We start from the raw sequence: 27,285 nt of genomic DNA on the forward strand, positions 1-27,285 counted from the left end.
CTTGCAGCTGGCAGTTTGCCACATTCACATGTTCTCACATCACTGCATTCAGAAGCTAAGAATACCAACCTGGCAGCTTCTGCAGAGAGGGTAAAGATAAAACAGAAAGGAGTCTAGCTTTGCAGCCACATTACCTGGGAGTTGCTGCTGATGTCTTTTCCACAAATGTCCAAGTTTGTCAAAGCCCAGTAAATCTTGGAAAGTTTATTTTCCTTGTAGCATCTGTGTTTTATAATGGGTCTTTTAATTTGTTTTTACTTTGTCTGCAGGGATTTCTTTTGTCCGGAGTTTTTCAGACTCTTGTCTTCTTTTTTCCTGTGGAAGTGAGCCCATTAATGATGACTGGTTTGGGAATATGCTTCTCTGCAAAGCTGACCTGACAGGCTGTTCCTCCAGTGTAGCAACAAAGCCCATTGTTATCTTCTCTGTTCACTTTTATCCACAACCTAATCCATTTTTCTTCTGGGTTTTTATAATATGGAATGTCTGGGAAAACATAATTTGGGACAGTGAATAAATGAAAAAGTGGCATCTTGAAGTTAGCAGAACTTTTTAGTAAACAGATCATACCTTGTCAACCCCACACACAGCTTTTCCGCAAAGTACAAGGTACCTGCAGGCACATGAGGTTGTTTTGCTCATAATTCCTTTTGCAAAAATGCAACTTCTTCAAGATAAACACAGTAAGTTAGTGGTTGAACCCAACAGTGAACTCCAATTCCTACTCCTGGTTTAGTGCTTTGTATTTTAACATTAAAAAAACAATAATTGTAGTAAACAAGCAAACAACTAAAAATAAAACATTACAGCTTTGAACATCAAGGGAAGTTTTTTAAACTTCTGATTTTTAAATGACCTTCTATTCCCAAGTAGAATTTCTGCTTTAATTTCTTGAAAAACCATTTTATTGGCCCTTGGGATTTTTTTCCCCAAGAGGACTCCATCTATCTTGGGGACTGGTAAACCTCTAAAGGATCAAAGCTCTAGTGGATTTGGATAAAGACCCAAAAGCCTGAAGGCTTAGACAAAGTTTATCTATATAGAGTAAGCCCAAAAAACTGTGATGAGAGTCTTAGAAGAGCTTATTTTCTCATGAGATTTTTAGGACTTCCTCTGTCTGGTTGTGCCAGAAATACTGTGAGAATATCCATTCTCGTGGCATTTGTCACTTACAGGTCTTGTCCCAGCTGGAATTTTAAAGTATAATGGTGTGTGAAATATTATATGTATTTTGAGATTTTATGAAGTCCATTTCTGAAACTGCAATTAAATAACCTCTGCTCTTTTTTTTGTACTCATACAGTAAAGTAAAAAAGAGAAGGGTAATAAGGAAGTGTTAATGAAGGTGACATCTAGCATTTATATAGTAACTCTCTTAAATATCTCAGTAATTTTTCATTTTACTGTTCCTGTCATGTATATTCATGGGAGGTGGAGAAAAGAAATAGTGTTACAGTCCTCTTAGTGAAAAGAGAAATTGAAGCATAGAGTAGGGGAGGGACTTATCCATGTCTAAAACTTGATATACTACAAGTTTGTTTCTCCTGAACCTCATTGTGTTAAGAGACTTCAGGTGTAATGAACCATCCTAGCTTGGAAATTTAGTCTTGTTATAAAACCAAATTAATTGCCTAGATATATGTTCTTAAAATTAACAGTTCTAGGCTCCTGAGCTAATCAAGAGGAGACCAAGCAGAATAGTGACAGCCATGGACTCCAGTCATCTGGTTGTCTTTTGAAGTACTTTCAGTCTTCCTCCAAAATTAATTTCTTCTATGGATCATAGGGCCATATTTTCCTCTGCCTCCTGGATGTGGGAAAAAATATATTTCATTCATTCATTCTGCATATATTTTTTGAGCTATTAAATATTGGTATGACATTGCCCCACATTGATCCTCCAATCTCTTGGAAGATAAATCTGAAGAGGTTTGTTAGAGTCTAATTTCCAAAGAAAATCCATGGGAGAAGAGAGTGAAATAGCATTTAGAACCATGGAGTCTGAGTATTAAAAGAGTAAAAAAAGGAGCATTATAATATTTTTGCATACTTGATTTATTGAGTTTGAACTTGAAATTCTTCCATTTTCATCTTAAAGTTTTTTGTTTTTTTTTAATGTAGATCATTTACACGTAGTTCATTTGGTGTCAGCTATTGAGATTTCTTGTCTGAGCTAGCTCGTTCATCTTACTACCTCCTGATGTCATTGTTCATAAGTCTCTCATCTTATCCTTTATTTTCTACTAGAAAAGCAAAGGTAAGAAGATACAAGTTCCTCCTTCTGTGCTCAAAATTTGTATACTTTATTTCTCTTTTTTACATTCTTCCCAATCCTTTAAAATTACAATGAAAAAGTGACTCCTTCCTCTTTGTTCTTGAGAAATTTTGCAGCTATCTTTGTTAGCATATTTTCCCCAATTTTTATTTATGTATGTTTCTGCCCTATAATGTTACAAGCTCTGCCCCATAATGTTATAAGCTTTTGAGAGTCCCTTGGAATTATTTGCCAGAGACCTAGATCACAACCTGATACCAACAAGGCTCAAAAAGTTTGAAATGGAAGAATGAATGTTGAATGAAACCTTTGCTTGATCTCATGTTGTTAATGTCTTCTTTGCAGCCTCAAAGTTCTTAAACCTGTGTTCTATACCCATTACCTTGATAATTTTCTATTATTAGTCCTTGCAGCCCTGGTGGTGCAGTGGTTAGGAGCTCGGCTGATAACCAAAAGGTCGGCAGTTTGAATCCACCAGCTGCTCCTTGGAAACCCTATGGGGCAATTCTCCTCTGTCCCGTAGTGTCACTAGGAGTCGGAATTGACTCGATGGCAATGGGTTTTTAGTTTTAAGTTTGCTTTAAGAAGCCCTGGTTGTGCAATGGTTAGAAATAATATATTAATTAAGAACCTTTTTTTAGACTCTCTTGCTGTCTAAATAAATTTGTCTCCTTTATTCACATTAGTAGAAAAAAAAGTATGTGTTTATTGTGCCTATTATTTATAAAGTACTACATTTATTGCTAGCTGAATAAGCAGGGTAAATAATTTTTATGAAAAGTAAAGCAATGATTTGAAATTAATATTAGATCAATAAGATGTTTTTTGTATAGAAGAGTTGTTGGATTATAAACACTGGACTGGCAAATAAGGTAATTTTCATAAGGATTATACATGTATGAATTACTAATACTCTAAAACTACAATAATCAAAAAAATGTGGTATTGTTGAAAGGGTAGACATAAGTCAATCAACAGAATCTAGAAGTAGACCCACACATGTATGGTCAATTGTTCTTTGACAAAAGTGCAAAGACAATTCAGTGCAGAAAGGATAATCTTTTTAACAAATGGTGGTAGAATAGTAGGACATCCATATTTAAAACAACAAACACAGTGAACCTCAACCCGTATCTCATACCATATACAAAAATTAACTCAAAATGGATCATAGTCTGCTCCTGCCACTTCTATTCAGCATTATATTACAAGTTCCAGCCAGGAGAATTAGTTTTTTAAAAGAAATAAAAGGCATCAAGATTAAAGCTGTTTCCATTTGAGGAAGACATCGTCTTGAATATAGAAAATCCTGAGTAATCAACAAGATATATTATATCTAATATATATATATTGTATATTATATATTATAGCTAAGAAACAAGTTCAGCAAGATTGCAGGGTACAAGATCAATATACAAAAGTCACTTGTATTTTTTGTAGACTAGCAGTGAACAATCTGAAAATGAAATTAAGAAAACAGTTTCATTTATAAATTGCATTATAAAGAATAAAGTACTTAGGAATAAATTTAACCAAAGAATTGCAAGACTTGTACATTGAAAACGATAAAACAATATTGGAAGAAATTAAGACAGCCCGTTTTCATGGGTTAGAAGACTTAATATTGTTAAGGTGGTAGTGCTCCCCAAATTGATCTACAGATTCATTGTAATCTCAGCTGGCTTTTTTGTAAAAATTGACAACATATAAAAACTCATGAAAAGGTTTACACACAGGAGGAAATAATCTTTGATGGCTACAAGGGAGGGGAGGGGTGAGGAGGGAAAAACACTAACTAGATAGTAGATAAGTGATAACTTTGGTGAGGGGTAAGACAGTACACAGTACTGGGGATGTCAGCACGACTTGACCAAGGCAAAGTCATAGAAGATTCATAGACACATCCAAACTCCCTGAGGGACTGAGTTTCTGGGCTGAGGGCTGCCGACCATGGTCTTAGGGGGCACATCTAGCTCAATTGGCATAACATAGTTTATAAAGAAAATGTATTACATCCTACTTTGGTGAGTAGCATCTGGGGTCTTAAAAGCTTTCAAGTGGTCGTCTAAGATATGTGTACTGGTCCCACCCCATCTGGAGCAAGGGAGAATGAGGAAAACCAGAGACACAGGGAAAGAGTAACCCAAAGCACTAATGGACCACAACTACCACAGCCTCCACCAGACTGAGTTCAGCACAACTAGCTGGTGCCTGGCTGCCACCACTGACTGCTCTGACAGGGATCACAATACAGGGTCCCAGACAGAGCTAGAGAAAAATGTAGAACAAAATTCTAACTCAAAAAAAGAGAGAGAGAGAGACCAGACCAGACTTACTGGTCTGACAGACTGGAGAAACCCCAAGAGTGTGGCCCCAGGACACCCTCTTAACTCAGTACTGAAGTTACTCCTGAAATTTACCCTTCTCTGAAGATTAGACAGACCTATAAAACAAATAATAACACATGTAATTCAACCATGTGTACAAGACTAAATGGGCACAGCAGCCCAGGGGCAAGGACAAAAAGGCAGGGACAGGAAAGCTGGACCAGTGGAAATGGGGAACGCAAGGTTGAGAAGGGGAGAGTGTTGACACGTCATGGGGTTGGCAACCAGTGTCACAAAACAATATGTGTATTGTTTAATGAGAAACTAATTTGCTCTGTAAACTTGCACCGAGAGCACTCACACACACACACACAAATTGACAACATATAGGTGAAAGCAGTGAGTTTTGTTGTATATAATGACTCATTGAAGAAGAGCAAAAAACACACTCTCTTTAGAAAGAAGATGAATTTGCTAAGCTTTTTCTTTCTGTAGTCCTTCTGAAAAGCTATTATGGCTTTATAGCCTACAGCAAAGACTTTTTAATATTGTTACCCTTCCTAGGAAAAAGGTGACTGAACTGAGGTTATAAGCGTTTGAATTTTAAAGTCTTGTCTTCAGTTAGTTATGTGTGGATTTGTCCAAGGGTATATGTAATATCTATTTCAGAAAGCATCAGTTCCTTAGGAACCTAATTCCCAATATGACCTTTACTTGACTGGGGATAAAGTCAGCATTTCACAGCATTATGGAAATTCAGAAAAACGAGTGAAATGGTCTAAACTTTTTACTTGCCTGTGGCTTGTATCTGAAAACCACTTTGATGCTATAATAATGTGGCTGGCTTCTGCATTGTTTCCTTTCTTGTCTTTTCTGTCTTTGTATTTCATACCCTCCTGTCTGTGAGATTTGTAGCTTATTTGCGTTTTGTAGCTATAGCTTGCAAGGTGGTGACAACAAATAATACAGAAATAACAAATATCCAAATGGGTGCTTCCGCCCCAGAATATAGTATATTCTCTTCTGATGTTCTAGTCTCTGTCCTTTGGGTGTCTATATGTGAGTTCTGTTTATGTTAAGCAAGTAGTACTAATTAGCATAAGACTTCTCAAAAAAATTTAGCTGAAAATTTAGAAATTTGTCATTAGGCAGGCTTTATCAGTTAAATGGAAAAAATAAAAAAAGTGTGAGTGGATCCTGCCTTGCCCCAGGCTTCAAATATTACAATATTGAAGTAATAGACATTATAAGTAGTATATTGAGAGCACTGATTAAAAAATAAACAGGAAAATTCCTGAACCCATCTCTGTAAGGCTGTGGTAAACATTAGTTAAACTTCAGAGATTTTTGTTTCGTTTGTTTGGGTCTATGTCTGTTATTCATGGTGAACCCATGTTTTATGGAGTAGAACTGCTCCGTAGGGTTTTCTTGACTATTATCTTTACAGAAACAGATCACCAGGCCTTTCTTCCATGGTGCCACACGGGGTTTGAGCCACCAATCTTTAGGTGGTGTGCAAATTGTTTGTGCCACCCAGGGATCTCATTAGTCAGAATCGACTCATTGGCAACAGGTTTATGCCCATTATTATATTTACAAAATAGCATTTTGATTCACACCTCATAATTTTCTGAAAAATTAATTCCAATTATCATAAACTTAAATGTAAAATAGGAGCCCTGGTGGGACTACTAACCAAAAAAAGGTCAGCAGTTGGAATCTACTAGCCGTTCCTTGGAAACCCTATGGGGCAGTTCTGCTGTGTCCTGTAGGGTCGCTAGGAGTTGGAATTGACTCGACAGCAAACGGTTTGGTTTTTTAAGTTTAAATGTAAAATGTAAATGTAATAAAAATCATAGGAGAAAATTTTTGTAACCTTGGGTTAGGGAAATAGTTCTTCAGTTCGATACCGCAAGTACAAAAGAAACAAATTAATGTTGGACTTCATCAAAAATGTTTTTTGCTTAGTCAGAGTCACATAAGAGAATAAAAAAGACAAGCGAAAAATGTTTGCAAATCATAAATCTGACTAAAGGCTTGTATCAAAACTCATCACTAAGATCCAGAAATAAACCCTTACATTTATAGTCAATTGATTTTCAACAAGGCTGCCAGAACAATTCAGTAAGAAGAAGGATAGTCTTTTCAACAAATGGTGCTGGGACAACTGGATATCCAACATGCAAAAGAATGAAGTTGAACACCTAGGTACCTCATGCCATTTGCAAAAGTTAATTCAAAATGGATCAAATAACTAAATTTAAGAGTTAAAACTATAAAACTCTTAGAAGAAAACATGGGCCTAAATCTTCGTGATCTTGGATTATGCAATGTATTCTTCGATATAACACCAAAAGCACACACAATATAGATAAGTTGTACTTCCTCAAAATTGAAAACTTTAAAAATTGTAATAAAGGACACTGTCGAAAAAGTGGAAAGACAGCCCACAGCATGAGAGAATGTATTTGCAAATCATGTAGTTTGGTCAGTCTCATCCTGTGTCTCCTGCTTAGTCAGAACCTTCACGTGTGGCTGCCATATTCTACTCCCCCCTTACTCTCGAACTTATTTAGGGAAACTCTCCATTATTCCTCTAGACTAATTTAGATCTTCTCATTTTACTTTCTCTTACTATCCTATGTTTATTAATAACACTATCAAATTATAATTAAATTGTAAATTTATTATTTGTATAACTATTTAACATCTGTCTGTATCTTCCACCCCCTCATCTCCAAATACTGTTTATAATTAAGTCACACTTGGTGTTATCAGAATCCTTTGGTTTCTTCCCATCCATATAACTGTGATACTTCTAGGATCAATTGTCCTTTACATACCTTTCTTAAATGATTAGTGGAGTCATTGCAAACCTATCAGAGATAGGAAAGCTTCCTTTGAGAATGATTTTCTTTATTTGTCTCTTGGTAGGGAAACTGAACAGTCAAGATTCCTACAACAATTTTACCAACAACAACCCTGGCAACCCTCGGCTATCTCCTCTCCCCAGCTTGATGGTAGTGATGCCTCTTGCACAAATCAAGCAGCCGATGACATTGGGGACTATCACCAAACGAACAGGGTAAGTCCTCAGGCTTGACACTTTTTTAATAGCTATTTTAGAGGGTTGAATGCATAAAAATAAAACAAACTTTTTCTTTGTGTGGCTTTGATTATGTTCTTCATTTCCAGCCCACATAAGACTTAATTGCAGCAGATTGAGTACAAACTATGGAACTTGCACAAACATACTCACACACAACCATGTGTACATATTCATAGAAAAAACAAGCCAGTGACAGGTTGTAAAAACCAGTATTGGCTAATACAAACCAGATCCATCTACTTAGTCTTATACTTAACTGCTTTCTTGCTTTGCCTTAAAGTACTGTTACGTTTTCTTGCTCTTGAAGACATGATCTGGATTCATAATGAATCCCAAATTTTGTCTGACATAAATCCTAAGGCGAGTACTTTAGGTGATGACCATGTTTATAATTCTTTTTTAAAAGTCACTTTATTGAAGTATAATTTATATACAATAATTTATCATTAGTGTGAAGACAATGTGATATTATGGGTAGTGTTTAAAAGCCAAAGTCCTAAGATTTGGGTTTTATTCAAAATTGGTCGTTAACATCCTCCAAGACTTTGGATGACTCACTTGATTTTTTTATTTTATGCTTATTTTAGCTATTTAAAAATATTCTACCTATTAGGAATATAAAATTATCATTTCTTTGGGTTCCTTGAAATCACTTTTATGAGGAGAAATACTCATTCTTCTCAGGAACAAGGCCTTTGGGCTCCTAATTTCACTGTTAGACAGAAATTGACCTACTTTTCTTAGGTAGAGTGGTGTTTGTATATAAAGTGACCCTATTGCTGTATACAGAAATAAAACTGAGTTTGAGGACTATTAAGAAGAAAGGGAGGAGAAAAGGAAAATATAACAAACAGGTCCAAACTCAGACATTTTATGGCATAGATAATTTGGCTGTACATCCTTTAATTCATTTAAATGTTCAGTAGTAGTTTAATTTTAAAATGAATTTTTTACTTCCCCTTTCTCTTTTAGTTTCTTTATTTTAAAATAAGAAAGAGGATAATAAAATAACCATTGCCGTCAGGTCTGTTCTGACTCATAGCGACTCTGTAGGAAAGAGTAGAACTGCCCCATAGGGTTTCCAAGGAGCAACTGGTGGATTCAAACTGCTTACCTTTTGGTTAGCAGCTGAGCTCTTAACCACTGCACCACCAGGGCTCTAAGAAAATAGGAGTGGCTATTAAATTTAGCACTTAAAGTTAGCTCATTGTTTCTTTGTATGACATTAAATTCCTGGGATGTAGAATCAAATAAAAATGGGACTAAATCTTGAATCATGATTTTAAAATTATTTTTTTCACTGACTGAATTCATACATTACGCAATTATATCTTTTTAAAAAAGAAAAACATAATTTATCTTCTTGATTCAAACAAGCATTGTACAAGTCTGTAAAGCAGTAAGGAATTTTTGCCTGTCTTTCCTGAATCTGTGGGAAAGAATATTCGAAATTGTTTCTCTAGAGTTTAATTTTACATTCAGAGTGAGGAGATTATGAGAAGAAGATTGAAAGGCTCCTGGAGACATCAAGGCATATTCTTGTATTTTGTTTCTGTTTTTTTTTTGTTTGTTTGTTTGTCTTATGGAACACAGGAGGTATGCTATTTTTATAATTTAAAATGTTAGCTCTCATTTTCTAATAAGTTCCTCAAAATATATCTCTAAGCTAGTGACTGGGGTTTTATGGATAAAATGATATGATGTTAGAATATATTCAGAATATTTTGGGGGAGGGGCAAGAGGTGAATCTAAAAGTAGATGAAATAAGATTGGTTATGAGTTGATATTGTTAAAGCTAGGTGATGCATACATGAGGTTTCATTATATTACTTATATACTACTTTAGTGTATTTTTTAAAGTTTCCATAATAATAAAATCCCTTGCTTGCTCTCTCTCCTCTTCTTTCCTACCTTCTCCTTTCCCCTCTCCTACCTCCTCCCCAGAAGCGTAATCCATACTGAAGGCTGTATTCTTTGATCTTCATCAGTAAGTGCTTCAAGTCCTCTTCACTTTCAGCAAGCAAGGTTGTGTCATCTGCATATCAGAGGCTGTTAATGAGTCTTCCTCCAGTCTTGATGCCACATTCCTCTTTGTATAATCCAGCTTCTCTAATTATTTGTTCAGCATACGGATTAAATAAGTATGGTGAAAGGATACAACCCTGACGCACACCTTTCCTGATTTTAAACCATGCAATATCCTGTTGTTCTGTTCAAACGGCTGCCTTTTGGTCTGTGTACAAGTTCTGCATGACCACAATTAAGTGTTCTGAATTCCCATTTTTCACAATGTTATCCATAATTTGTTATGATCCACACAGTTGAATGCCTTTGCATAGTCAATAAAACACAAATAAACATCTTTCTGTTATTCTTTGCTTTCAGCCAAAATCCATCTGATATCAGCAGTGATATCCCTTGTTTCACATTCTCTCCTGAACCTGGCTTGAATTTCTGTCAGTTTCCCTGTTGTTGTACTGCTGCGACTACTTTTGAATGATCTTCAGCAGAATTTTACTTGTGTGTTATATTAATGATATTGTTCGATAATTTCCTCATTCTGTTGGATTACCTTTCTTTGGAATCGGCACAAATATGGATCTCTTCCTGTCGGTTGGCCAGGTAGCTGTCTTCCAAATTTCTTGGCATAGATGAACATTGCATCCATTTGTTGAAACATCTCAATTGGTATTCCATCAATTCCTGGAACCTTATTTTTTGCCAGTGCCTTCAGTGCAGCTTGGAATTCTTCCTTCAATACCATCGTTTCTTGATCATATGCTACCTCCTGAAATAGTTGAAAATCAACCATTTCTTTTTAGTACAGTGATTCTGTATATTCCTTTCATCTTTTTTTTTTTTGTCTTTCTGTATGACTTTTTTTTTTTTTTTTTTTAACATTTTTTTGTGCTTTGGGTGAAAATTTACAGAGTAACTTAGTTTCCCATTCAACAATTTAACACGTTTTGTTTTGTGACATTAGTTGTAATCCCCTCAATGTAACAGCACTCTACCCACTTCCTCCTTGGGTTCCTCGTTTCCATTTGCCCATCTTTCCTGCCTTCTGAACTTTGTTTTTGGGCAGATACTGTCCTTTTGGTCTTGTATGGTTAATTGTTCTGAGGAGCATGTTCCTCACGGGTGTTATTTTTCACTCTATGGTCCTATCTGTTGTTTGGCTGAAAGGAGATCTCTGGGATTGGATTCAGTTCCAGGTTTGAAGGGTGTTAAAGGGCCATAGTCTTGGGGGTTCCACCAATCTTTATCAGACCAGTAAGTCTAGTCTTTTTTATGAATTTGAATTTTGTTCTACATTTGTCCAGGATCTTCTATTGTGATCCCGATCAGAGCAGTTGGTAGTGGTAGCCGGCCACCATCTAGTTCTTCTAGAGGCCGTGGTTTATGTGTTCCATTAGTCATTTGTACTAATTGTTTCCGTGAGTCTTTGATTTTCTTCATTTTTGTTTGTTCTGGATGGGAAGAGACTAATAGTTGTATCTTAGATGGCCGTTTGCAGTCTTTTAAGACTCCATTTGCTACTCACCAAAGTGGTATGTAGAACTTTGTCTTTATGGACTTCTATCTTCATCATTCAGTAGTTTGCCCATAAAATCCTTCAGTATTGCAACTTGAGGCTTGAATTGCCTTTTCCTTCCTATTAACGCAGATTACAGTGACCAATAAACTCATTGATGGCAGTGGTCCTAACTTATACTTGCCCATTGCTAGTTTACAAGGCTTAATAACCTTAACACACTTTAAGAAGGATTTGTTGATTATACCCAGAAGTTGCTGTTGTAACTTTATCATTCTTTTATTATAACTCACCCAAAGATTTGGTCAGAGAGTATTCAAAATATAATTTGTGGTCTTATTATCCTAAAATTTAACACTTACATTATAATGTATGTATTTTGCCTTATCAAAAGTAATTCATTGTTTAAGAACAAAATTCCCTGAGTTTCCATTTTTGACATATACCAAGTTTTAAAGCAAATGCCAGAAAATGTATCTTTTTACCCTATTAGATTTTAAAGGCTATGTTTATTTCATTTTTATTTTTAAAATTTTTACTATGACCAATTCTCAAGACTTCAGTTAGTTAATTTGCATTAATTATTTCCATTAAATTTTATTGTATTTATTGATAAATTTGATTGCCACAATATGGTCACCGGGATAATGGGCAAATGGGGTTTCCATTTTCCAGGTTTCTTTTCATTCTCCCGGAAATTCTCACTTACTGTTTGTTTCTTTGAAACTCCTTTTCTACTATTTCATTTTTATTGGTGTGAAATTTACACAACATACAATTACCATTTTAAAGTGTACAATTTATTACATTCATGATGTTGTGCAACCACCACTTCTCTCTAGCTTAGAAACTTTTTCAGCACCTCAGAAAAACACCCTTTATCTATTAAACTCATATTACTACTACCCAGGGCTGTCAAGTCACTTCCAGCTCATAGTGACCCTATGTAGTATTTTAAAAATAAAATTAACCAGAGGTATTTCACCTCAATTATGAAGAAAGAGAACACAGAACCTACCTATTTATAGACATGTAAAATTTATGAATATTTACAATATACCTGATAATGTATCTAGTAAAATTATGTACTTACTTAGGTTGTATCAACTTTTATTTGTTATGTGTTGTAAGTATTTGGCATAAAGGTGTAAAATGACCATAAGAAGTTAACTTTATGCAGCAGAGATTTCTAAGGAATGTTTGAGATCTAATATTTAAATATCTAAATGGAGATGGAAGCTTTGACTCAGACCTTCAGGGGAGAAAGCGTGTGCTTACCATATTTAACATCTTCTCTCTTATTTTTGGAAATACATATCCCTGAAAGACTCTGCAGTGTAATATTTAAACATGACAGGGACCATCTGTCTGACTCCAAGATGTGCAGGAGGACTAGAAATGGCAATAGACAGATGTATTTACACCTTCTTGTTCAAGACCTTGAAGCAGTACTTGGAGGAAATAAGGCCTGTTTTGGCAACAGCTGTTGCTTAACCCCACAACAGTACATTGTTGAAGGCAGAAGGAAGTGCTAGAAGTAATTTGGCTTTAACAATCACTGCTTATCGCCCATGCAAACAGAATCCCTTTTCTTTGGACTGGAGGATTGGAAAGCCGTTTTACCATCTCCTCATGTTTTCATCACTTATAAATAAGAACGTGCTCTCCTTTGTCTATTAAATGTGAAACTAGCCGCTAAATATTACTCCATGTTTTGGATGTGAGGTTTTTGTAGGAGGGATTTATTAAGCAGCATTTCATAGATGTTTGGTTTAATTGATGAATCAAGTGAGTTTTTTTTAATGCTTTCTATGTAAGAATTTAAAAAACAGAAAATTTTTCATCAGTATGGTTATTTCCATCTGCTTTAAATCTAAAAATACTAATATATACATCTTATTTTGTAGGCACAAGCAGAGAACAATAAGTTTCAGAAAGAGTTCAGAGCAGTTTCATAAGGATAAAAAATATAAAAATTGAGAATGAAGTTACTTTCTTGCTCTTAGATAGCTGACAGTTTTTAGTGAAGGAAACATAAGGTGACTTTCTTCCTTTCACGGGATTCCTTTTGCTTAAGTGGGAGAAGCTTCTTGCTCCTTTCCCCGCTTCTCATCTTTATATTTATTCCCTGGTTTGGGAGCAATTACAGGTAAGTTTTAGGAACCTTGGGCCCCATCTGGAGAAGTAGGTTAGGTAGTGTAGCGGAAAGAACATTGAATTAGGAGTCTGAAAACTTGGCTTCTCATCTTGATTCTACCACCTAATACCAGTGTGTCCTACATAATTAGGCCTTAGTTTCCTCACGTGTAGTTTGTAATCTATGTATAGATTATAATCTTTCAGCCTTACAGTCCTTTGAGTCCCTACCAGGTCTTTGATTCCGTTACCTCATTTCTAAACCCCCATTCACTGGTGAGCCCTAGGCTGGTGCTGAGCAGTTGCTCCAGTTAGAAAACGTAGATGATTCTTGTTATTTAGAAATCCTGGAATCGAATCACTTAATAGCATTTATTTGAACATCACTAGTCAAAATTTGAACACAAAATCTGCCATCAGATCTTGCTAAATGAGTAAATAACATTGGCATATAGTAGGTCTTAAAGAAGCTTCATTCCTTCTTTTAATTCAGTAGGTCTGTCTTCGCTTAAGAGTTCCTGAGCGGTGCAGATGGTTAACATGCTCAACTGCTAACTGAAAGGTTGGAGGTTCGAGTCCACCTACAGGTGCCTTGGAGGAAAACCCTGCCCATCTACTTCTGAAAAGTCAGCTATTGAAAATCCTACGAAGCACAGTTCTATTCTGACATACCTTGGGTCACCATGAGTCAGCATTTACTCCATGGCAACTGGTGGTGGTGGTGGTGGATCTTGGCTTATCTAGATAGTTTGGACTGAGCCCCAAACCTTACAGGCAAAATTCTGAGAATTAAGTGGGAATGATTGGAGAAAAACCCACCAGATACAATAGCAGAAGATAATTCTCCACCTCCGAGCCCTGTCTTGGCTATATTATCAATTCTTGATAGCTAAACTCTAAATGTTGGGTCCAGATATCAAGTAATGCATTTTCATTAGAATGCATATGGATATGTCTACATATTTAACATACTTACCATAGTTTGAATTTCTATTTTTTGTGCTAAATCAAATAGAGTATATTAAACTACACTATGATTTATTACAGTATAACAAAAAATCCGGGGTTTTTTGGGGGAATGAAGTCTACTACATTTGCTGTACTTAAAGTCATCAGGTATGACTTTCTCCGGATGTTTAGAATAATCTTTTTACGCTAGCCTCATTTCTGCCACAATGGGTAGAATTTGAATATTATCAATGTTTTTCTTTTTCATAATGTTTCCAACAGCCTTTAATCCTTTCAAAGACCCTATACTCAGATCTTTTCCTCAGAGCCCTATATTTAGTTACATGGTAAGCCACAGTAATAGCTTACACATAAAAGCTAAGTCTTCTTAATGTGCTGCCCTCTGCAAATTTGCAAAATCTTTCAGCCTATTTATTTATTTGTTTATTGTTGTAGTTTAAATGAAGTTTACATTTCAAGTTAGTCGATGTTTTTCTAATGAAAATAATTTACATCTTGAGGATGTAATTTAAATTTGCATATCAAACATGTCTCAAATTTACTTGTCTGTTTCAGTTCAATTTGCCCAACAAATCAATAGTTTGAGAACCAACAGTAGCATTAATGTCTTCAGTAGAAAACAAATTTAATTAATGAAAGATTAAAAGTAAACTTGAAAATGATATAAGAAATGATTTGCTCATATTCATGTATAGATATGTTGCTGCTTCATAGAGGACACATAGAATGTAGCAGTCATTAGCATTGCTGGAATTCATTTTTAGAGAAATATGGCTTCACTTGAGTGTTTAACATACATGTTGCATAGCTTTTTCTCTATTCAGTATATTGAACATTTATATGGACTGATTCTAATGTCTGTTAAGTGATAATGCCTGAATTCTTATAGGACATGATCAGTTAAAAAATAGGATAGTCAGTGTGTTCGTGGAATTTGTCTCTTAGACTCCAACTATATCTCTGAAAAGTATTGAGCAGAATTGTTATCAGTTTTTAAAACTAGAGTCAGGTGATAAAAAAATTGAGTGTATTCAGATCAAATCTAGTTTTACTTTTTCCCTTACATTTAAAAAATGTTGACATTTGCTTTATTTTCAAGTAGTAAGATGGAAGATTTTGTGGTATAGTGTCTGTTCTGTGTGGCATTTAACCACATGAGTTAGAGTTTAAAGGCTTACATAGCATTAATGGTATAAAACATAATTCTTCCCTGCCTCCTGAAAATTTCCAGAAGAAACTCTTTGAGAACCAATAGCAGAGTCCTTTCACAGTGGCCTATAAATAAGTCTATAATAAATATTTCTGGTGTTTTAGTCTCTTGACCAGTTCTGGAGTTTTTCAATCAGAATTCAGCTGAATACAGACATAATTGTGACGAAGTGAGCAGGTTTTATATAACAGTATTGTTAAATCCTGCTAAAACTTAATAATGATAGGAAAACACAGATTAATATCTGGGTAATTTCAGTTGCATATGTCAATAGAGACAATCTTTAATTCAGCATATACTCCCCCTCACATATTCTCTTCCCTCTTTTCCCCACCCCCATCCCTCTCCAATACAAAACTACTACTGTTGGGTTTTGGAGGGGGAGGAAGGAGTCATAGGTGAAGACAGCTGGATCATGGACTTGTCCTTTGTGACTTTATATTTTCATTCTTTTGCTACTGAGGAAAGATGAAGCAGGCACATTTCAAAAGAACAGCTGACACTAACCATACAAAGTCAGTAGTTACATCATTCACTATAATTCTTTGGTGTTTGTGGTCTTCTTTACATGTATGTGGCAGAGGTCCAGTTTGTATGAGTAGAGAGGGAAAAGTCAAAGTGGGTGAATGTAGTTGGGAATGTGCCAAGTGTGCATACCAAAGCAGCTCCTTATCCTCTTCTTCCTGTGCTGTGTAAGCCAGTGGATCCTTACTTGATTGAAGTAGGATAACTGTTAACTTACACAGCTAGGTTACATTGTGAACAGTGAGAACCTTATTGTCTTTAAGCTTGACAATGCTGTTATTTCGTGCAGGCCAGTTTACTACCATGTCTGGAGAGTTACAGTGCGTTTTGGGATCATGGGGCAAGGAAATGACTAGAGAGATCCTTTTCTTGGTAACACTTTGTTATTGGCTTTGTTATTGTTATTGCCCAGAAAGGAGAAGTCTAGGAGATTTTTTTTAAAGCTTGTGTATCATTTGTATGGCTAACATATATTTTCTTTTTATATATAAACAAACTTAAATTGGAGAAAAGGTTATTATTGACTCTGTATGTTTTTTATATACGTGTGTGTGTGTGCGCACGTGCGGGTGTGCAGGTGTGTGTATGTGTATATGTATATATGTACATGTGTACAGTGAAACCTGTGAGAGTTGGAACTCGCCAGGATTGTCTTGTTTTTTTCCGGGTCTTGCAAGTTTTCCACCGTTGACAGAGTGTAGTGTTACCACTTTTCTGTCACTCATTTTAGTGGAAAATATTTTAGTTTTCCTTCTCTGACAGGTTTCTGCCTTACACAGCTTCTGGCTTTTGCAGGTTTTACTTTATTATATATATGTAAACTTCAGTCATTTGTCACTGTTCTCTTCTCTGTACCTTCTGTTCTTCAAGCCTCAGAATTGTAATCACTGTTGTGAAAACATTTTCCTATAGGTGGAGAACATCAGGTCTTTTGAAATGTAGCATCTTTAAGGTTTTGTTTCATTTTTGTTTGGTTGGTTGGTTTTTGGGTCAACAGAAAAAATATTTTAAGTTTAAGGACTAAAATCAAACTTTCAAATTCTTCACAATAAATTAGCTATATTCTGATATATACAGTGTACACTAAAGAGCAACTCAATGCTAGATATTCTGAATCCTGAGCACTTCTATCACAATCATTTGGAGTATTTGGTTATTTCAGAGGTGTCCTGCCTAATGAAGTAAAATTAATGGAAGATGGGTTGTGTATGCCAACAAAGACCTCTTCGTTTTGGATGTTTTTGTGGGGCATGTATAAATGGCTTGAAATCTCTGATCATTTTTACATGGGATCACTATACCAAATAAAGATTGGACTTTCAGGTGGCCTCAGTTATTTAAATTGGTGTTTTTCAAAGTGCAGGATGACCTCCAATAACATAAATGTTTTCTGAAAACATTTTCCTTAAGTTTCAGTTTGTAGTCAAATATATTTGACTTACTGGAAGATAAATGCTAATTAGCAGGATTTTTTTTTAATGTTCCTAGCACCAAATCTGAAGAAGGAAATACCCAAATTTTACCAGTGTGCTTGCCTCTTCATTTGTTAATTCTTGCAAACGTCAGATGCTACAGTAACATTTTTGTTTTGGATTTAATTAAATCAGTAAATCTTTGTGTTCCAATATGCATAGCATTTCTTAAAAGCTGTGAACAGTATTTTAAGAAGAAATATGTGTAACATTGAAGCCTGACTTTGTATCTGAAGTTGTATTTAAAACAAGCAATTGTGGTTTTAGTTTAATGTATTCTAACCTAGCCAGTGCAGGCCAGGTAGAGGAAGCTAACCTCTTGTAACACTATTAACAGCTTGCAGATTTCCTGGAATGTGACCAAAAATGGAGAAAAATCATACTGCTTGTATTTAGTGTTTGTTCGTTTGGCCAGCATTATGCAGTTCAACTTAGTGTAAATAAGCAGCTTTAAAAATATATGCTTTCTTTCAACGGCTCCAAGACTGTTACCCAGTGAACAACAAACAATACTGTATCAAATTTTTTTAATTAGGCATCTTTACTTCAGCTAATTTTAAACATTTTGTGTCACACAACCACTTATCTGTTGCTACTGATCCCACTCTTTTCTCCATCTGATTATTCCATTTAACTTGTACTTTGTTTTAAAGGGGCTTCAGTAGTGGATTTCATTTTAACTTAGGAGTCGTGCAGGGTGCTCCAGAAAAGGGGGAGAAATAGAAAAATTTGAAATCTCTAACTCTGTGAAAATTAAGGGCCTTGTTACTACACATCATTCTGTTTATCAGTTATATCTGATTTGTTAGTATCTACAGCAGCATTGCAAATGATTATTAATTTTTCGATTATTTTTATCCATACTCTCTATCAGTATAATATACACTGTATTTGTTAATGTTATATGAGTTTTCCTCTAATTTTTTGTGCATTTTCCCCCCTTTTCCATGAAGGCCTTATCTGTTTGGAGCAGGCTGTTTTTCCATAAAAACTCCATGGTGAGTCCCAGTTCAGTCCCGCATGCCTAATTCATTTGCTGTACTCAAAACGTAACTCTGGTTTGTAGTTTTGTTTTCAGTTGCATGGCCTGATCACAGATAGATGCACTGAATTACTGAATAATTTGTAGGTGGGACATGAATGTTGATGTTTAAGCTTTAGGAAAACAATTTTCTTGGTTTTACCTCCTGCTTCAAAAAGTAAAAAAAAAAAAAAAAAAAAAATCACAGACCAATGATTAAAAAAAAAGAAAACAGAAGAATCCCCTCATGATGCTGATGTATGTGACCAGACAACGCTAACACCTAAGTTTAAAGTAATGAGTATTACACTGATAGACTATCCATACATATCATGCTGTACATTTGAGGAAAGTATTATTTCAAAATATAAGCATGTTTAAGATATACCAAAAATGCCCTATTAAAAAGTCTTGCTGCATTTTCTTTGGCTCCAAAGGGAAAACAGTTCTATTTTGAATAGCTTAGGTATTTAAGGAGCTACCTACTAAGGAAATTTATATTTCACATAAAAATTCTTAAATAATTTGATTTTCAATTATTAGCACCAATTCACGATAACTTATTTATTTAGTAAATTATTTTATAACAATGCATAGCTATAGTTTTGTTAGTCTTAAACATGATTATACTAAACAGTATATTTAAAACTTTTATGTAAAGATGTGATGTTAAATGTATAAGAACCTGGTTTGTTATGTCTAACGTAATGGTTAAGAGTCTGGGCACTGGTATCAGACTGCCTGGGTTTCAAATCCAGTTGACACATTTACTAGCTATATGATCTTTGGGAATTTTCTAAGATTCTTTTTGTTTCTTAAGCAGAGTTAGTAGTAGCATCTGCCTTGTGGGTTCATTGTAATAATTAAATGAATATATATGTAGATGCATCTAAATTGCTTAGAACAGCATCTAGCATGTAATGTTCAATAAATGTTAACTAATACTGTTATCACTTTTTCTGTTTATAGGAAAAATTATACCATTTTTGAAAAAAATCTTTAATTTAGATCATGGTTTTTTCTTAAGAGTATCTGAGCCAGAAGAACGTTTTAGACAATGTAAAATTTATCAATTTTACACATTTAGTCAGAATACTTAAGAGTTCTGCACTTACATGTGTAGCTCTCCCAAGTGCTACTGGGGATTGTTCACACTGTGCTGCTCTGCTATGAAAAAGAAACCACCAATTTTTTCTGTCTCAGACAAAAAGAAGCTTAAATAGTTCTTTAAAGTAGATTATATTTTGACAGTGTTCACATGCTGCAGGAACATCTGAAAATTTCATTATTGTTTAAAAATAGAGTATCATAAAACAAATCAACATAGAAGTTTCCTTCTTGAAAAGGCAGCATCATAACTAGGACACATATTGCAAAACTGTTTTAAACAAATTCAGGGTATAAATGAGTATAAATTCCATGAAAAGCAATTTAATCTTTATAGTTTTTTTGTTAGGCAGATTTCTACCAAATAAAACAAATAAGATACACGGATCTTACTTATGAGCTTACAGTGAGGGGTCGATTTTTAAATGACACATTCAACATATGACAACATTTCTTTGTAGACTATATTTAGGATAAATTAGACAAAATTAGGATAAATTCCTTAATCTAAGTACAAAGAAAGGAGTATTAGTATGTTAACAAAGATTGAAGTTTTAGCATGGAAATAAAGATGGAGTAACAAATGTCGTATGTTAAATGAGAAAAGTCCATTCCTTCAACAGCTTATGTACTCCTTAAATTTAAGCAAAAGCACTTGTCAGCTAGAAATGATTTGAGGTTGAAACAAGATTAAAAGAACCAGATTAAAGAAAGGGATATATGAAATATAGTAGACTTTTAAATCATTGCCTGTCTTTTAGAAGACTGCTTTGTGGTTTGTTTGATGCCACCGTTAGCTCACAAGAAACTCGTTTTTAGTCACTTATACTAGACTAAAAAGTCCTTTAAAATACGTTGCTTCACTAGTGGTGCATATTTTTTCCATTAAGATCTTAATGAAACCTCAAATTAAGGCAGCAAAATGAATATAAATTTGACAACTTCTTCCATGTTGTTTGTAAGAGCTCCTTTGTTTTAGTAGTTTTTGCTGTTTTTCCATGATATTTAGTTTTTTGTTTTTTTTTTTTGCTGTTCTGAAATAAATATGCTTATAGTGCTTCTAGTTGTAGGGTTATATATGTATTTGGATGAGAATGAAAAATTTAAACCTCCTCTTTAAATGTACATTTTATACAGATATTTTTATTTGAGGTTGCAATATTTATAATTACCCAAGATTTTATGTTTGGTAGATGACAATCTCTATTAATTCTTCATTAAACTGGCTTAGTTCTTTAAATTCATGCTGTTTTAGATGAGTCAGTTTTAAAATAGTGTCTTTCCTTTTGATAACAAAATAAGTAGGAAAACGTTGGAAAGTTAACTGTATAGGCCATCACTGACATTTCATTGATTTTAGACATCCTGGTATAATATATCCATATGTTTGTTTAACTAGGATATTTGCATTTGAATGACCATATTAAAAATATTAAATAATTATGCATGTAACATACTTTTTCAAATACAGAGATTTTAATAAAAATAATTCCAGTACAAGTTATTTTAACTCACTTCTGCTTAAAATACTACAAATAAGGAACAAGTGTTTTTGAGCTCCTGCTATGCATATGGTATTGTGTTTAAGCTACTGCTATTTTTGAATTGATCATCAAGAGAAAAAAATATTATGTAACAGTATGGGCAACAGTAGTCCATTTGAATATATCCTTTACTCATAAAGTATCTTTGTATTAAATGAGGTTAATTTTAAATAAGAATTAAAATTTACATATCAAATTATATTTGAAGTTTTAATTAGCACTCTCTAAGAGTATTGGATCTATAAATGAGTAATTCATTTAAACTAGTTCTCTTAAAAAGATTTTAAAATTTCAAAATTTTATAATTTCATTTTTTGAAGGTAATATTTGTATGTCGAGGTGAATCTTATCTGCCAGATTTACGTAAATCTGTTAGACATTTAAGAATAATTTGTATGAATCTTTTTAGATAGATTATTAATATCTTGATTATTTAAAATATACTTTCAGTTTCCCTCCTTAGGTCTTATTTTAGAAAAAAAAATTTAGAGTGAGAGAAAACTTCTGAATTCTTTTTAAAAGCTTAACGGTAGTGGAAAATACAAAGAAAAAAATATTTTCTTTAACAGGAGGGCATAATACCACCTGTATTTCTTACATCAGTTTTCAGCTGACATATTACTGTACTCTGTGTTTTAGAAAAGAAATGGTCTTCTATCTCATGTTACCCCTTACATGTTTGTGTCCTAAACAAGACACATGACCTCATTGCTGCTTTTCATGTCATCTACAGATATACCATGTACATCCTGCTGTATGCGACATGGTAAAATTATCAAGATGCAGAGTCTTTTCTTATTATTTTTAAGCAGATCTTGTTAGAGTTTTGCATTTTTGTTTCTGTTTGCAGTTTAATGTGGATTACATAATACAGTAACAGTGGGAAAAAACAGACAACTTCAATAGTCTTTTTAAATATTTTTAAAGATCTAATGTTAATTAATATTCCTGTAACTTCTGATGTTCATGAAAATGATTTCACTAACTTTGGTTAGATGATTATGCCTTCCTCATGAGAAATAAAAAAGATTTAAATGTCTGACTTTTAATTTAGCACCTTCTTTGTTTGTTTTGGTTTTTTGTTTGTTTTTCTTTTAAGTTGTTCTCTGGTATCAGGTTTAGTAAATATGATATTTTATGGTCATTATTTTGCCTGGTATCTTGAAAGTTTGGATTCATCCAGTTGTTCCATTACATTCTGTTCAAAAGTTAAGAGAATTTTTCTTTTAATTTTTGAACATGGGTCTATATGTGATGTGCTAACAGGTTAAAAGGGAGTCAAAAGAAGGAATTCTCAACACCAGTATATTTTATTCTCATGTGTAACTATTTTAAGAAATGCATCCATGTAATCAGTTGAATTAAATTTCTGAACCCCCATATAAATTGCAATATTATTTTAGTTATATTATTATATTACTGATTTAATAAATGAATAAGTGAGGGAAGGCCTCTAAATACCCAGAGGAATTATTTTTAAACTTACAAATGTTTTGTAATGGGGTTATTAAGGCCCCTTCAGAGAACAAAAGGATAGGTTGAGAACAAGAAAGAAAAAAAGCTTATTATTGGAATGCTTTCCTGAAAGGATTAGTGGAAATCACATAAATGTTTTTCACAATAAGTAAACATGATTTACAAGACTAACACTTTTTTCTTTCTACTTCACTAAGTATCAGTTTTCAAGACTTTGTCTTTCTTCCAGTAAAAGGACATTTTGAAATAGAAATATTCTGGGACATTGTGGAAAAGTTCATACATGATAATGTCCCTGACATACATTCTTTGGAAAGCCATTCTGCCTCCCCTGCATTCCTGGACTTGGTCTTTTCCAAACTTAGGACAAAGGGCAAACTGACTAAAGTTAACGTTTCTTCCTTTGGGTGTATCAGGTAGAAAATACTTTTTTATAGCATTCCTTTCTTTAGACTGTTTCTTTATACTTCTGAATACATTTAAAGTTTCTATTCCTTGTAAATACTGTAACCATCCCAAATGTATATTTGGTGACAGAAATAAGTTGAGATAAAGGTGTTCATCAAATATGCTCCCTACCCAATAAACATGTCATGTAGCAGGTTGCACGTTAGTTACAGGAATGAAAAGTCTTTTGATTACTTGATTATTTATTAAACTCAAAGTTTTATTATTGGGATTTATTAAGGTCTTATCGGAGGAAAAAGAAGAAATAATGAAGTATAGAAGTGATAATGATAATTCTTTACATTTACCATAGAATACTTACTCTCTACAGGATCTCAAGTTGAAGGCAACTAACAACAACAGCAGAGATAAAGAGCTTATGTAAAATCATACTGTGTTGATACTTTTTAGTTGTGTGTTCACAAATTGAGTTAAATCTAACACTATAAAAGTGTAAGAGATTTTAGCTCTTGACATTGATTAGACTGTAAGCTAATAAAGAAAGAGACAATATGTTTTTATGTCTGAAGACTAAATTGATGTCCTAGCTCATTTCTGTTCTTTATTATTATGTTAGAAATGTGGCCACCCAGTCCAGTAGCAACTATCTTTCAAGTCAGTTAAGGATGCATACTTAGAGAAACATTTCTCTTAAGAAATGGGATACTCACTTGTTTTCTATCTTGTTGCTTATCACGTGAGTTAAAGAAAAATAAACCCAACAAGAATAGCATCCAGTATTTTGCAAAGATCTTTGAATGTACTTTTCTCTAAAGCATTATTGCAGATTTTGTTCCTGTGAGGATAATTTGTATATTGTAGTATAATTGTTCCCTGATGGTGTTTCTAGTATAAGGAGCTGTTGCATAAGGACAGTAAAAGCACGTAGTTACGCAATTGCAAACACTTTTCAAAAAATTCTAGAATGGCTTCCTCCCTCCTCCCAACCTCTCAAAACCCCTCAGGGTTAAAAGTGACTAATGGAAATTTAAAGATGTCAGTTACTGGAATTTATCAGCTTAATGATAGTAGCCAGTGATGAAAATAAAGCTTTTAAAGGAAAACTTACGTTCTAAGGTGTAATACAACAGAGAGTATCATAACCAGAATGAAGGATTCTGATATCTTTGACCTATCAGCGGGAGGATGGATTTTTGTTTGGGTGGAGGGGAGGGTTGCTTCTTGGAGTTAAGTTATTGCGGTTGTGGGAAATGTAACTCTGAAGAAAAAAGTATTTGTAGAACCAGATTCATTTCTTCAGAAAAACATTTTTTTCCCGCCCCAACTATGTCTTCATTCCTTGTCAGTGGAGGTCTGTCTGTCCTGGTAATTTAGGCATGGAAGTGGTTTGTTTGGGGATAGGTGTAGCAATGTGCATTACTGAGGACTTAGTACAGAGGGGAGACTAAAGAGACCAATCACAGTGGCTTCTATTCCAGACTTTTTGCCTTCTCTAGAGGGAAGGTGTCATACCAGAAGGCTTGGGATGTAAGATATGTGGAAGACTATTTCTAACGTCATAAGGAACTGGGAAACTGAGATAATCACAGCAAACTCAGATTTTTTAAAATTAGGTGAGGGCTGTGGGCTATATATAGAAGAGAATTAACACTTGTTGAGTACAATGATATGGGAGGGCAGTGCCTGGGGAGGGTTACATGCTTTATGTAATTCAGTAGTCCTAAAATATGAGCTTTCATCAGCATCCCCTCAAGGGCTTGTTAAAACACAAATTATTGAGCTCCACCCCTAGAGTTTCTGATTCAGTAAATCTAGGGTGAGGCCTGAGAATTTGCATGTCTAAGAAGTTCCCATGTGTTGCTGCTAGTTTTGAGAACAAAAGTAATATGATAATCTTTAAAATAACATTATAAGGCAGACATATCTAATTTTATGTTACGTATTTGTAGTCTGAGCTCTGAGAGGTTAAGAAACTTAACGAAAGTCACAAAGCTGATAAGTGGCAGCACTGGGATTCAAATTCAGGTTTCTTCCTGACTCCAAAAACCAATCTCTTTCCACTCACTATACTTTTTAAAAGATGAAGGAATTAAGGGAAGTGAGTCAAAGAAGGTAGAACTAATGTTGTTTGGCATTGCAGACTGATATGGGAACATTAGAGCTCTGCTATCCATTGTGCACTGACTGCTGGGCTGTGTTCTTGGCCAATGCGCAGCGAGGGTACTTTCTAGTCCATGAATTAGAGAATATAATACCATTTATTTAAGGTGGTTGGAAAAATTGCTAATGAACTTTAGGGTAGCCCTTGACAAATCAGAGGTGAACACAAATACAGAATTTGAAAGAACCTGAAAGGTTGGTATTGGAAGTTGAGGCTATGAAAGCTTACTTGGGGGCAAACAAAAAGTAAAGAAAGTACTTTTATGGTAGTTATTTGAAATAAGAGTAGTTAACTAAATGTGTGCTCAAACATACGAGAAACAAAAGATTTATGTTTGAGAGGCTTTTTCAGACATAAAAAACCAAATCCGTTGCCATTGAGTCGATTCTGACTCATAGTGACCCTATAGGACAGAGTAGAACTGCCCCATAGGACTTCCAGGGAGTACCCGGTGGATTCGAACTGCTGAGCTTTTGGTTAGCAGCCATAGCTCTTAACCACTACGCCACTAGGGTTTCCATTTTCAGGCATAGGCTGTCGATATTTAACTCTGCCTTAGTCTTTTCTTTGAAAAATAAATACGTCATTTTTACAAATGCAAGAAGAAAAATGAATAACAGACCAGTGAATATAATTGCTTATTATTAGGTCTTCTCCCCATACATTGTCCAATTCTACATAGTATTGTGGCTGAGACAATATTCAGAGTTTCATTCTGTCATCCGGTGGTTTTCAGTCATGTTGTCTTCATTCACCTTTATTGTTAATCCCACACTGGATATATCAAAGTCAAATGATAAACCATTTTGTTATTGTGAGATGCTTATGCTGGTTTTGTTACTCCACCTTGAAATCTCCAGGGGAATTTTATCCATCTGAAAATAAGTGACTTGGATTTCACCAGCATATATCTCAAAAAGGAGTTAATTTTTATTTATCAGGAAAATTGCTTTCCTGATAAGACATGGAACTTTAAACTAATTTTACTTTTATTCCAGAACACAGTCACACTTCACCAGTTATTACTTAAGGCAAAATGTATGTCAGCATTGGAGGGTTTAAATTTTTAGGGATGGGATTTAAAGGATAATCTGTCATTTGCTAGAAGACTGATTTCACTGTAGTAATTTTTTTACTGTCTTTTTTTTTTTTTTTTTAAGCAAAGTTAAACCACCTCCTCAAATTTCACCCAGCAAATCGATGGGCGGAGAATTTTGCGTGGCTGCTGTCTTTGGAACATCCAGATCATGGTTTGCAAATAATGCAGGTCTGAAAAGAGAAAAAGGTATGTATTTTTACTGAAGTTCAAACTTGCCATTTGTAATTTTTACTTCTTGAGGAACATTACTAGCAGATACCCTTTGAATAGTCCTGAACCCAATACTCTGGAACCCAAATTTTACATTCAATTAGCATGCCTCTCCTTAACTACTTAAGCCTAGTCAAGAAGGAAAGCTACCTTATAACTATAAACATGAAATGAATTATCCAGTTTGTGTTATTGCTTTGTTACATTGGTGAGTCTACAGGTGCTCTCAACACTATGTATAAGCTTTTACATTTTTACAAGCCAATATCATACCACTGTCTTATTTAAGCTTTACAAGAACCCTTTGAAATATGGAGAGAAAAGCCCACGTTACCCCTGTTTTAGAGATGAAGAACTTGAGATAAGCGAGTTTAAATATCTTTGCTAAAATACTAGTTAGTATGTAATGGAATCAGAGTTTGAACCCAGGTCTTCTAATGCTAAATCCTGCCTTTAAACAACAACAGCTCCGCTGGATTATAAATTAAAAGATAAAGACAGGCTGCCATTGAGAAATAAGGGACATCTTTCATGGTTCGGAGCCCTGGTTGCACAGTGGTTAAGCGTTTGGCTGTTAACCAAAAGGTTGGCAGTTCGAATCCACCAGCTGCTCCTTGGAAATGCTATGGGGAAGTTCTACTGTGTCCTCTAGGGTCACTATGAGTCAGACTCCACTCGACAGCAGTGCATTTGGTTTGTTT

At 34.5% G+C, this 27,285-nt stretch overlaps 1 protein-coding gene across 3 annotated transcripts in view; it reads left to right on the forward strand.

The window, feature by feature from the left end:
• BCAS3 (BCAS3 microtubule associated cell migration factor) overlaps window positions 1-27,285 on the forward strand; it is a 641,765-nt gene that overhangs the window by 289,850 nt on the left and 324,630 nt on the right. For 2 of the 3 annotated variants that reach the window (XR_002824359.1, XM_012555963.2), the window contains exons 16-18: window positions 7,537-7,687; window positions 18,512-18,556; window positions 26,436-26,560. Coding sequence is in view for 2 of the 3 variants with exons in the window: in XM_012555963.2 (XP_012411417.1) it covers window positions 7,537-7,687; window positions 18,512-18,556; window positions 26,436-26,560 (321 nt within the window). In the remaining variant the exon portion in view is untranslated. The remainder of the gene's footprint in view (window positions 1-7,536; window positions 7,688-18,511; window positions 18,557-26,435; window positions 26,561-27,285) is intronic. The other variant, XM_012555964.2, reaches the window with a different exon arrangement.

This window comes from Trichechus manatus, unplaced genomic scaffold, assembly GCF_000243295.1.
Source record: "Trichechus manatus latirostris isolate Lorelei unplaced genomic scaffold, TriManLat1.0 scaffold00054, whole genome shotgun sequence".
NCBI classification, from domain to species: Eukaryota; Metazoa; Chordata; class Mammalia; order Sirenia; family Trichechidae; genus Trichechus; species Trichechus manatus.